The sequence below is a fragment of the Salvelinus namaycush genome, chromosome 18 (genome assembly GCF_016432855.1).
Source record: "Salvelinus namaycush isolate Seneca chromosome 18, SaNama_1.0, whole genome shotgun sequence".
Lineage (NCBI taxonomy): Eukaryota > Metazoa > Chordata > Actinopteri > Salmoniformes > Salmonidae > Salvelinus > Salvelinus namaycush.
Genome location: NC_052324.1, coordinates 20,650,589 through 20,662,923, shown reverse-complemented (window position 1 = coordinate 20,662,923; position 12,335 = coordinate 20,650,589). Strand labels below are relative to the sequence as shown.

The 12,335-nt window shown below is 41.4% G+C and overlaps 1 protein-coding gene across 2 annotated transcripts; it reads right to left on the bottom strand.

Annotated features, from left to right (window-relative positions):
• Positions 1-317: 317 nt before the first annotated feature.
• slc25a37 (solute carrier family 25 member 37) lies at positions 318-10,157 on the bottom strand. Of its 2 annotated transcripts, none has more exons than XM_039013443.1 (4): positions 9,851-10,157; positions 3,142-3,370; positions 2,847-2,903; positions 318-2,769 (listed from the first exon to the last, which is right to left on the bottom strand). In XM_039013443.1, exons 1-4 carry the CDS (start codon positions 10,043-10,045, stop codon positions 2,180-2,182), a joined length of 1,071 nt encoding a protein of 356 aa, XP_038869371.1. In that variant the 5' UTR covers positions 10,046-10,157; the 3' UTR covers positions 318-2,179. The 2 variants fall into 2 exon arrangements, with proteins under 2 accessions (XP_038869371.1, XP_038869372.1); XM_039013444.1 differs by having other exon boundaries at positions 318-2,712; positions 9,851-10,154.
• Between the last annotated feature and the right edge of the window lie 2,178 nt (positions 10,158-12,335).

Here is a 12,335-nt window from a genome sequence, read left to right as displayed (position 1 = left end):
ATCATAAGGCAATACGCCTCAAGACAGCTAAATGACCTGCTCAACTAAAGTAGTCCAAAGAATAAGAAGCTACAGCTTTTTTGGTTGCAGATTATGCTTGTAAATGAGAGGACTGCCAATAAGTATGAGCACAAGAATGAGTGCTTCATTTTACAGGTATGTTCACCACTACAGGTTTGCAAATAGGAATCCTACAATACAATGCATATCTTTGGGATCTTTAACAAGGAATAAACCTATATTTGAGGGACTGTGACCTTTGGAGATCTCATAGAACCATCCGTACTTCACTGGTGAAAAAACCCAACAACATTTAATTAAAAACCCAACAACATTTAATTAAAAGCAAACAAACAAATCTTGCAGCTTTGTGGATTACAGCAATATGTGGAGGAATGTCTGCCTTCTGAGTGGAAAACTCAGAGCCAAGAGGCTGGGAAGAGAGCAGGGAGAGCACAGGAAGTGACTAAAATGGGCCAAAAATATTCTAATAAATAGAGCGTGCCAACCAGCTGATCTGGTAACCCATTAGTAATGGGCCCATTGTCACAGACTGTACCCAATGCTTAAAGGAGTCGCCCGATTAACTGCCCTGGGCTGCAGTGGTACTCATTCCAAATTCTGCTGTCTGGAACATTGAATGTTTTATTTATTTAAGTAGTTTTTTGAGAATCTGTCAAATTTGCTCATCTCACATTAAATCTCTATTAAAAGGATTTTAACTAAGTACATTATTACAAGCATGATATTTTACTCAAAAGCTAAATATGAACATCACAGATGTGTCTGAATGCAGAGATGAGGCGGTCCATGCCACCAGCCTCTTACAGGTTTGGTGCTGAGGTTTGGTTCACCTGAGGACCTGCATAATGAAATGCCTCCTGGGAAACAATCACTCACTAAAATATACAAACGCTGCCTCTTCTCTGCAACATAGATTGTTATATAATATACTCTAACACTCACATTGGTGAGAGTCCAGAGCATACTACTGCGCTCAAACAAGGCTAATATTTGGGCCGTTATGGCCTATACACCTTTATTATTGAGAGGGATTCCGGTAACCTCTCAGGAAAGGGAGGCAATACTCACTTCACTGTGTGGTCAAATTAAACTACTGAAACGGAACTACTAAACTACTGCAGACTTTGACTGGCGTAGAGGTTTGAATGAAGACCTATCTAAAGTGGAAAAACCCAGCACAACATATAGGGGTTCAGCCAAAAGGAAATGTAACTCTCAGAACGGCATTTCCAACACAGAATAGAAAAAAGGCCCTCATCTTGAAAGGTTTAGGCTAGCTCAGATTATAGGCACATTGTATGATGCCAACCTTCTGGCCAAGGAAAAATAACATGGTCCTATTTCAGTACATTTGGTTTTGACGAGTGGTTTCTTGCTATGATTGATGAAAAGGTAACATACAAATCATATGATTTAATCTACATTTCAATGGCAAACAATGATTATGTTAATGGTGACTGATCCAATCCATTTCTATTAAGGACCTAGACAACACAAAGCTTTGAAGTTGTGGCTGCCTTCAATGCTAGAGGCACTTAAAAAGCGCAATTGTGTCTACTGTGCAGCGAAACTCAGGAATGTGTTCAATAAAACAGTCCTTTATAAAATACACAAAGAAATAAAACAAGCAAACAGCTATGTGTCTCTTCCAAATCCATAAAATGCAAGCCCTGGTAAGCAAATCAAATAAATAAAAAGTTCCCATATCAGATCTACAAACATACTGTATGAATGTAACCCAACATAATCATGAAAATACTGTCACCAGATAGTGATAGACGAAGTTGGTAGTGTTGTGTGCTTAGTGAACGGGTGATTTGGGAAAAGGGCCTGTTGCCATATGAAGACGACCTTTTCTCTGTATACATCTCTGTACAGTTCCTGTAACAGCCTCCACTCCTCTAATGAATGACTGTGCACAATGGAAGGGCTTGCTGGGTAGGAAAGTGAAGGGTAAGGAGTGCCACGGTCTACCACAGCAAGTCTTTCAAAGTTCCTCCATTGCAGTGACTTCCCTTTGAGTTATTATACAAAAGCACACACAGATATAAATTATGAACACGATGTCACGATGAGGCTTTTTGCATTGATTCCACAGGAGAACCAGGAGCCTCTAGGACAGGTGTGGTCACATTGCGGTCTCCACAGCCCTTCCTCAGACTGGGCCAGCTGGCCCAGCCTCTCGCTCCATCTGCTGCTTGGTCAGGACGTACTTAAAGAACTCATAGACTGACCAGGCGATGGCAGTGGAGGGCATCTGGTATATGACCCGGGCTTGGATCCCTTTGAAGAAGGCAGCCGTGCCACCGAGGCGATACACTGTTCTGAAGGCGTTGGCCATGCCTGTGAGGTGACCACTGATGTGTATGGAGCTGAGCGCTACGTTCTCCTGTGTGTTGAGCAGGGTCTTACACACGTCCAGCGGGGTGGTTATGGCTGCAGACACGGCCCCCGCCGCAGCCCCAGACAGCACGTGGCTGCCGGGGTGGTACTGTCTGTGGGGGTTGAGCCGCTCCTGCATCAGCTCATAGGTCATGAAGTGGACAGCCTGGAAGGGAATGTTCATGGCCAGCTGTGTGCTGTAGCTGCGATAGAAGGCTGTGAGCCCCTCAGTGCGCTGTATAGTCCCAACGCAGTCTAACAGGTTCCGGTAGGGAGAGTTGTACATCTGCATCCTCTGTTTCACCACTAAGACACCATGAAGGACAGCACCACCACACAAACAGGGGAACAAAGAGAAGGGGGCTAGAACGGTTTGTTATCATCTTGATTTCTAATTGAAAAAGTCACAAAAAACCCAAAGCCCCCTTTGAAAGCCTTACCTTCAGCTGGGTTCATGACTGCGTCATGCAGCACAGTGGCCACACAGCCTGCCAGTCCTAGTTGGAACAAACACAGTCAGTCAGGCCTCCGCATGTTACCACCCATCAACATACAATACCTCACGTAATAATACATCAGTTCTCACCAAGCCAATTGTTTATAATGTTAGTTTATCAAAACTGCCAGCACAACTACCAAAACAATTAACTTCTTCCTGTGCCATGTTCCCTGACCTTCCAGTGGTCAGTATGTAATGCGAGTTAGAATTCCAAGGGAAACAGAACTGTACTGCACCATTGGCTATGTGGCTGTTTCCTCCATTCTGAATGACCTCGCTGAGTGTGCGCTTGACATGTTCGTAGCAGGCAAAGTAGAGGGCGTGGGCAGGGCCGGCCCCCAGCATTGTGATGTTGAGGCCCCTCAGGGGTCTGAGGAGACCCTCCGTCCGGACGATCCTTCTTAGGGCCTCATACACGCTGCTGTACTGAGCCTTAGGGTCTGGCTGCAAACTTTGCATCCTGGTCTAGAGAAAGAAGAGGGATATTTTAAGTGAGACCCTAGCTTCTCATGAAATAGTCTATACAACCTGCTAAACTACAGACTGTAGTCAAACCTACACACTCACCTGGGCTGTCTGTTTCTGAGGTAATTGTTTCTCCTGTGATGTGATCTCACCATGTTCTTGATAATATCTGTTCTTGGCAGAACTTCTGTACTTTCTGAGTGATGTATGTCTGTCCCAGGCCTAGGGTGGGGGGCCAGGGCAGTTCTTTGTTATACCCTGACACGCCAATTTATTTGGACAGCACAAACAATGTTTTTATTTAGCCCAAAATGTAGTGCAGCCCAAAAGACATGCCATTTTTATCTTTCTTAGCATATTGCCTTTATTTCCTTCCACCCCCCCAACAATAAAATATCAATTACATTTGCTTCAGATACATCTGGAGGCTTGAGGGATTCATAAAACTTTGAGTTTAAGTTTGTCAAACTGAACTAAAACTCTACACAAATCACAGACATTGATGAGCTCTACCTCAAGAAGACAATGATTTCTGCATGTGCCTTCAAGACTGCTTCTGTAGTCATCTTTACTTATAGGTGACATTACTCATTTCTCTCAACGCATCTTTGAAAGGGTGAATCCAATGTCTTATCTGTAGTCTATACAAAACATTAACACCTGCTCCTTCCATGAAAGACTGACCAGGTGAATCCAGATGAAAGCTATGATCCCTTATTGATGTCACTTGTTAAATCCACTTCATTTTTTTAAGCATTGAAACTTTTTTTTCACCTTTATTTAACCAAGTTGGCTAGTTGAGAACAAGTTCTCATTTACAACTGCGACCTGGCCAAGACAAAGCACAGCAATTTGACACATACAACAACACAGAGTTACACATGGAATAAACAAAATATACAGTCAATAATACAGTAGAAAAATAAGTCTATTTACAATGTGAGCAAATGAGGTGAGATAAGGTAGGGAAAGTTTTTTAAAAAAGGCCATGGTGGTGAGGTAAATACAATATAGCAAGTAAAACACTGGAATGGTAGATTTGCAGTGGAAGAATGTGCAAAGTAGAAATAGAAATAATGGAGTGCAAAGGAGCAAAATAAATAAATAAATACAGTAGGGGAAAAGGTAGTTGTTTGGGCTAAATTATAGATGGGCTATGTACAGGTGCAGTAATCTGTGAGCTGCTCTGACAGCTGGTGCTTAAAGCTAGTGAGGGAGATAAGTGTTTCCAGCTCCAGAGATTTTTGCAGTTCGTTCCAGTCATTGGCAGCAAAGAACTGGAAGGAAAGACGACCAAAGGAGGAATTGGCTTGTGTATGTTTGCCATTCAGAGGGTGAATGGGCAAGACAAAATATTTAAGTGCCTTTGAACAGAGTATGGTAGTAGGTGCCAAGCGCACCAGTTTGTCAAGAACTGCAATGCTGCTGGGGTTTTCATGCTCAACAGTTTCCCATGTGAATCAAGAATGGTCCATCACCCAAAGGACATCCAGCCAACTTGACACAACTGTGGGAAGCATTGGAGTCAACATGGGCCAGCATCCATGTGGAACGCTTTCGACACCTTGTAGAGTCATGCTCAGACGAATTGAGGCTATTCAGAGGGCAAAAGGGGGTGCAACTCAATATTAGGAAGGTGTTCCCAATGTTTGAGAGAGAGATATATATATATATATAGTACTGTTATTACTTAGGCAAAATGTATGGAATAAGCTAGCCTACCCACCATAACAAGGCACACCAACTAGCCAGAGACAAGATTAGATAATTGAACTGGAAACAACTACCTTCATTCATTTATCAAACACGTGTACGTGCAGATTTGCTCAAACAATTCCATACAAGGACTTTGATCCTACTCCAATATGTGGGCAGCTTTGGTCCTCAACTGTTAAGGTTTTTGTGTTAACCTTTTTTCCGCATCTGATCGACGCCTGGGAGAACAGAGAGATATTGTCACAAGGGGACAAATGAGTTAGCCTAGTGAGCGTACTTTTGTAAACAAAAAAGGCTCTACTCGGGAAAACCTGGCTCACTAAAGTGGCTCACTATTTAACAATGTAGGCCTAATCCTTGAGTGAGTTAGGATTCAGCCCTTAGTTACCAGCAGCAAGCCTACTGCATGTCTGTAGCTTACCTCCCCATTATGTTATTATCTCAGCCTCCACATCCAAGTAATTCCATCTACTTAGCAGCTTTGCTCTAGAGAAACCACCACACAGGACAGCTTCACAGTATTATCTCTGCATGATATCAGTTAGGGTGCATGATGTACTGTATTACAGACAAATATACCATTTTGAAGGTTTATATTTAATACTATTTACTTTAATAATATAATCAGATTCCTGCAGGAGTGCTACAGTAGTTGAGCTCTAAAGGGAAAAAAAACAACACACAAGCAGTTGATGTGTGGAGGATGAGATACACCTGCAGACGGTAGGTGGGAAGGGGGCTCAAAGCTGTAATACTGATACATCTTGGACCTCTGCCCAGGTTCTGGCCACCCCCTGTCAGATCCTACTTTAAGTGATAAGAGTCTCTCTTAAGCACAACTGAAGCAAAATGTTTCAAAAAAAAGAAATTGAGCAAAGAGGTGAAGAAAGAGTACAGAATGAGACTGCTGTCAAACATCTTACTATGTTGTGATTCTCTCTCCTTAATGAGCAGAGAGTGAGTGAGTGAGTGAGTGAGTGAGTGAGTGAGTGAGTGAGTGAGTGAGTGAGTGAGTGAGTGAGTGAGTGAGTGAGTGAGTGAGTGAGTGAGTGAGTGAGTGAGTGAGAGTGAGAGTGACTTTGCCTGCCTCTGTCTGAAATCATTAGGCAACTTGACAAAACAGAGCTAGCTTTATCCCAGTTGGCGTTTATCACAGTGACGGTACAATGCCTCTGGCCATTAAAATGGCTACTCTTTCTGGCTGTGCCGTGCCAAAGAACCAGGAAACTAAACTATTGATTGAATATTAGACAAACTTGGTGACTTAACTTCATTTGGTTTATTTCCTCACCTTGTCCGACAATTAAGTAATGTAAAATCTCCAACAATGTTATAATTAGGAGAAATAAATCTGTTGCATGGCACACAATGAGTCATTTGTTTGCGTTGTTCTACTGCCACTGATCTTAGTTTACTACCAGGAAATGCATTCCTGATGGGCTTAAAGGCACAGAGCAGTCAAAGATGTGATTTTCCTGTGTTTTATATATTTTCCCACACTACGACGTTGGAATAATACTGAAACTGTGAAAATGATAACACCCTTTTAGTGTAAGAGCGGTTTGAAAAGGCCGCCGGAAATTTCAGCCTGCTTTGGTGGGATGGTGTTTTGGCCTGCCTGACAATATAAGTTAATAGACCAATAACAAAGTGGGTTCCAAACCTCTCTGCCAATAACAGCTACTTCAAGTTACATATCCCTCCCATTAGTCTCATCCAATGAGGCACCTCACTCAGTCCTAGATAAATTCTTGCTTGAGAAATTGCTCTTCACCAAGAAGCGATGTTGTTTTAACATTTTAATTAAAAACAAAATCGCAGTAAGGTACTTATTTTTTTACTACAAATGATTTGATATTGAGATAAAGGTCCAATGCAGCTGTTTTTTTTATTTTAAGAACTACTTCATAAGAGGAAGCAGTAGATTACTCAAAATAAGACATTTTGGTGATGACACAGTAATAAAACTATTAGTAAATATATGCTACCAGGATCTAGGGCTAGGCTAACCCTGTGAAGCCATTATAACACAAGTATACCCCAACTCCCATCTCCAATACAGCCACCTGATCAACTCAAATAGTTTCAGTAACTGTATTTCTTACAGAAGATTTTGGTTCAAAAACTCTTTCAGTTTTAACATTAATGGCACCCTTCCAACTGGCGAGGAGGAAGGGGACCCATTGGGTGCTGGAGTGGAAAAATCGCACCAGCTCATCCTGCTTGTTTTGGGCTGGAGAGAAAAGCAGGGCTGGCGACAGCAAAATTCATTAAGGTTCTATGGCCAGCATAAGAAGTACTGTTTTCCCCCCCCCACTCTTCCATGACAATGAATGGAGGTTATAGTGTAGACATGGGGCAGGGAATCTCTGTTTCTGTGTGCCACCACTGCTTTAACTCTTCAGCAGGGAGTGACTCATCAGTAGCAAGCTAACATCAGATTTTGATAAACCTCACTGTAGGGGTTAAAGTCTGTGATAGAACTGGGAGACCAGAACCTGCTGGTGGCTGTGGACGTCAGTGTATTCTGTGTTTCTTTTAAACGAAAAGTAATGATTAAATGTGTGTGCATGGCATGAGTGTAAATGCATTTCAGGAGTTAATCCCATGGCTTGCAGAGGCTGTATGACAGTTTGCTAATCAGCTGTATAAGAGAAAGACAGTGCACACACCCTTTTTCTGACTGATTCCAAATGCTTACGCCCATTAGGACATGAAGATAACACTTCTAGTAGTAGCACAGAGGGACGTATAGTTACTAGTTATTAGAAGTAGGTCTATAGTATATCTACTTAACTCTAAACCATTCCTTCATAAAAAAAATAAGTTCATAGCAGGGTCGTCCACAAAATGAGTGCCTTTTGCATCTATTTCATACGTTAAGTAGAAATTGTACACCAATATTTAATTTTAAGAGGAATAAGACTTGCTAAAGTGCCAAAATGCAGCATTTTGACATGTCCCTCTGTGCATCCCTCTGTGCACTTCAACATTATTGTAAAGCCCTCGTTAATTTTGTTGCTTTGACAGTGATTTCTGAATATTACTTAGTTCATTTGATTAGTGATTCATTTTAAGGTTAAAAAAACCTGTCCTCTATTTTAAGGTCAATCCTGTTACGTGAACTGAACACATTTTAATATGGTGAAACTATTCCTTTTGAAAAATGAAATTTTAAAAGAAACATTGAATAGCCAAATCAAAGTGTAAAAGCTGGTGAGCTGCTTCTACTCTTTTACTACATTTTCTGGTGGAACACTGAGCGGGTCAAGCATAACACATCAACCCTATTACCCATAGACAGGCTAGAAATGTTTTAACAACGTAAAATGTTTTGTGAAGCTTGCATTCAATTGCCCCTTCCTGTTTCACACAACAAGCTTCCATTCCCCCGTCACAAGGGGATTTTCAACCCTGTCACTTTATTTTGCACTTAAGTCATTTATTATTTTGTCTCAAGGGGAAAACATATATTTTTTTAATTGAACAAGTTGAACATGTGCTCTTTATGACAGAATGTTAAAATTAGGTGAAATACAACTTTTTCTCACCAAGTTAGTGCTCAAAAAAGCACCTAATTGGTGGAACAACCCAGCAGCTGAGTTAATGAAGCACTGTGGCTAGGTTTGGCTGTGTTGACTAGACGTGTAAAGTCTGGCTCTAAAACCTTCAGTTGTAAGATAGGCAGCATGAAAGGTCCAACTACAGATTTGTGCAGTTACAGAGGAGGAAGTGGCGACAATGGCTTGTGTAACCCTGTTGAAGACACACAGGCTAATTTGGCTCCATATCCGATCATCTCATTCTGATGGTCTGACTGATTAAAATTGTTGGACCATGTAGCCTATGCCTTTTTTGCCACAAGCTTTATTCTCTGTAGGTAGTCAGTGTTCTCGATTTGTCAAGTCAAACATGTTTCAAATGTACATGCAATGTACTTAAATAAAAATGTATGAATGAACTTCACTAAATTATCTGGGAAATAACTACTGGTATGCAATGAGGGGGCATAGCGGGGTACAAAGTTCAAAGCCAATTACTTATTACTTGTATGTCCTCTTACACTATAGGTTACCTAGAAGCCTATAAACTTTGACCACTCCAAAAATACATTATTTGGTTTAGTATATTTTACAATAACCACTTGCTACATTTCGCCACAATGTCACCTACATTTGAGCTTCTTTGACAGCTCTAACCTGGCACACAGCCATGTGACCTTCACCTGTTTGCCTCAATTGTCTGACAACCAGTTTAATAAGTTCAGATGTGGGTAAGATAAAGAATTGTATAGAACAAATGGGCACTGAGTGGGTAATGACAGATAGCTATGTCTACATGTCCATGCTTCACTCTGAACTTGAAGGTTGTTGGATTTTAAAGTTTTAGCAAACAAGCTAGCTAACTTAGCTAGTTAGCAGTTGTAGCTAAGTGTGCGGCTAAATACTGGAAACGTTCAATTGCATGATGTTTCATTAACAGGGTGAGTACTTTCAGGGAGACAGGGAGGATTTCACATATGCGAGCGAGTGTATTGCTATGCTAAGGCATGTCTCATAACGCGTAAATTGGCTGGCTAGTAGCTGGCTAATTAGCGCTAGCGTCTAGCTAGCTAGCCAACTAACGTTACCTAGCGTTCACACATTTAAACTGGTAAGGTTATTTCCTCCCCTGCGTACTGATGAGTTGGAAAGCAGAAATGCATAATGATACGAATGAAGTGTTATTGAGCCCATCACTTGGTTGATGGGCTAGCAAGCCTACCTTGACAGAGTCCACGGGGTACATCACCGTGTGCTCCAGGATTCCAGCCACGGCTCCTGCTGTCATGTGGATTGTCAATGAGGCATGAGCTGGCAAACTCTCGTAGTCACCGTCGCCTTCCGAAGGCTCCCCATCTTTACCTTTAATCTCCGACATGTCCAAGGTTGCCACCACCGGGTCAGCGCGCAACTCCATGCGGGGGAGACTGATCAAAAGGAGATCTTTACAAACAAGCACTGAATCGGCGGCATGGACAACCACAACATTATCAACGAGTTCCAGCGCCTAGATGACGTCAGAAGAATACACGATAGCTGTCTAGTTTGAGCAATGAACATCCAGAAAATCAAAAATGAGGCGGAACCAACAGCCGGAATTGTCCAATGAAAAGTAGCCCACTAGTGCTAGCTGTTTACAGAATTGACAACGCTTTTCAATGAGGGGGTTCGATTAATCTCGTCCGGGCGCTCGTGTTGCACCGGCGGAAATTTGTTCGCATTCGATTTGGAACCGGGCTACCTCCCAGACGTGAGCCAGGTACCCCGCTCTGTCAAACGGCGAAGACTGCTCAAACAATAATGACGTAGTTGAACACGTGGGATTAGTAGGATTCTGTGTTTTCCCATGCAAAGGTGATTGCTTTAGAAAAAAACGCTTTATCTGCCTTCCTAGTGAAACTTATAATATTTGTTTTATGGAAAAGTTGTATGTTTCTGGAAGATGCATCATGCTGCAGCTTTATTGACAACATGACCGAGCCCTGCAGATTACGGTTCATTTTGAGAAAGGTGCTCCTCCCTCCTTTCACCCAATGAAGTGATGGGCCATCGACCGGTTCAACCCTGGGCAGCTTAAATAAATCCCTCATTGACCATAATATGGACAAAGGGGTCACAAAGGTCATTGATTCCTGTCTATTTCAAAAGTGATGTAGCACTTTCTTTTCCAAGCCTTTTTTTTCTATGAGCTTTATTTGTCAATGATAGTCCTACTTATGATGTTAAATGCATATGGCACTGCATACTGTATGTCATATTGCATAAGGTAAACTGAATTAAGAAAGTAAACAGATCTACCTGGTTTGGCTCTGGTTTGTTCGATTTTTAAAAAATAATTTGTTTTGGTGGTATGTGGTACTATTCAATATCAGTGTTTGGTAGTAAATGTCTGGTTTGTTCGATTTTTAACAAAATAATTTGTTTTGGTGGTATGTGGTGCTATTCAATAACAGTGTTTGGTAGTAAATGTATATTATGACTGGGCTGGGCCATAGTGCTGTAATCCCATCAAATAGTAAAGTAGGGTGTATTCTTCACCGAGGGTGGGTGCCTATGGGTGGGTGTGTAGATTAGCAGGGTTGTGGTCCCCTTATCACACACCATCTGTTCAGTACATGGTAATAGAGCAATCTGAAACAGACAATGTTCAACCTCACCCTTTTTAGTAGAAGCGTGTCTACCCCAAATGTGGTTTCCTATGTGGTTTTCCCAGACCAACAAGCCTGTATGATTGAGACTTGAGACTTGTTGCTTTGAAGTTACAGATATAGGAATTTATTTTGAGCCAGTTTGCTACAGCAGGAAAATAATCCTGCAGGCTACAGCAACAGAAAATATGAATTATTATGTGGATTATAATTTATGGACATTTTGGTAGGGGTTAGATACATTTTTCGAAAGGGAAAATCAAGCCTTTTTAAACCTCAAAATAAAATAAAATAAATGTGCATTTGTCACGTGCCGAATAGAACAAGTGTAGACTTTTACGTTAAATGCTTACTTATGAGCCCTTAACTAACAATGCAGAGTTTTTTTTAAAGTTAGTAAGAAAAATTTGCTAAACTAACGGAGAAATAGTATCACATTAAAATAACAATAATTAGGCTATATACAAGGGGTACCAGTACCGAGTCAATGTGCAGTGGTACGGGTTAGTCAAGGTAATTTAGGTAATATGTACATGTAGGTAGGAGTAAAGTGACTATGCATAGATAATAAACAGAAAGTAGCAGCTGCATATGTGAAGAGTGTGAAGGAATGGGAATGGGTGTGTGTGGCGCCAATATGCATGTGTGTGTGTTGGGGGAGTTGTAAGTTTGTGGTTTGAGACTTTATTTTTTACTATTTTCTACATTGTAGAATAATAGTGTAGAAATCAAAACTATGAAATAACACATATGGAATCACATAGTAACCAAAAAAGTGTTAAACAAATCCAAATATATTTGAGATTTTAGATTATTCAAATAGCCACCCTTTGCCTTGATGACAGCTTTGCACACTTTTGGCATTCTCTGAACCAGCTTCACGAGGAATACTTTTCCAACAGTCTTGAAGGAGTTCCCACACATGCTGAGCACTTGTTGGCTGCTTTTCCTTCACTCTACAGTCCAACTCCTCCCAAACCATCTCAATTGGGTTGAGGTCGGGTGATTGTGGAGGCCAGATAATCTGCTACAGCACTCCATTACTCTCCGTCTTGGTCA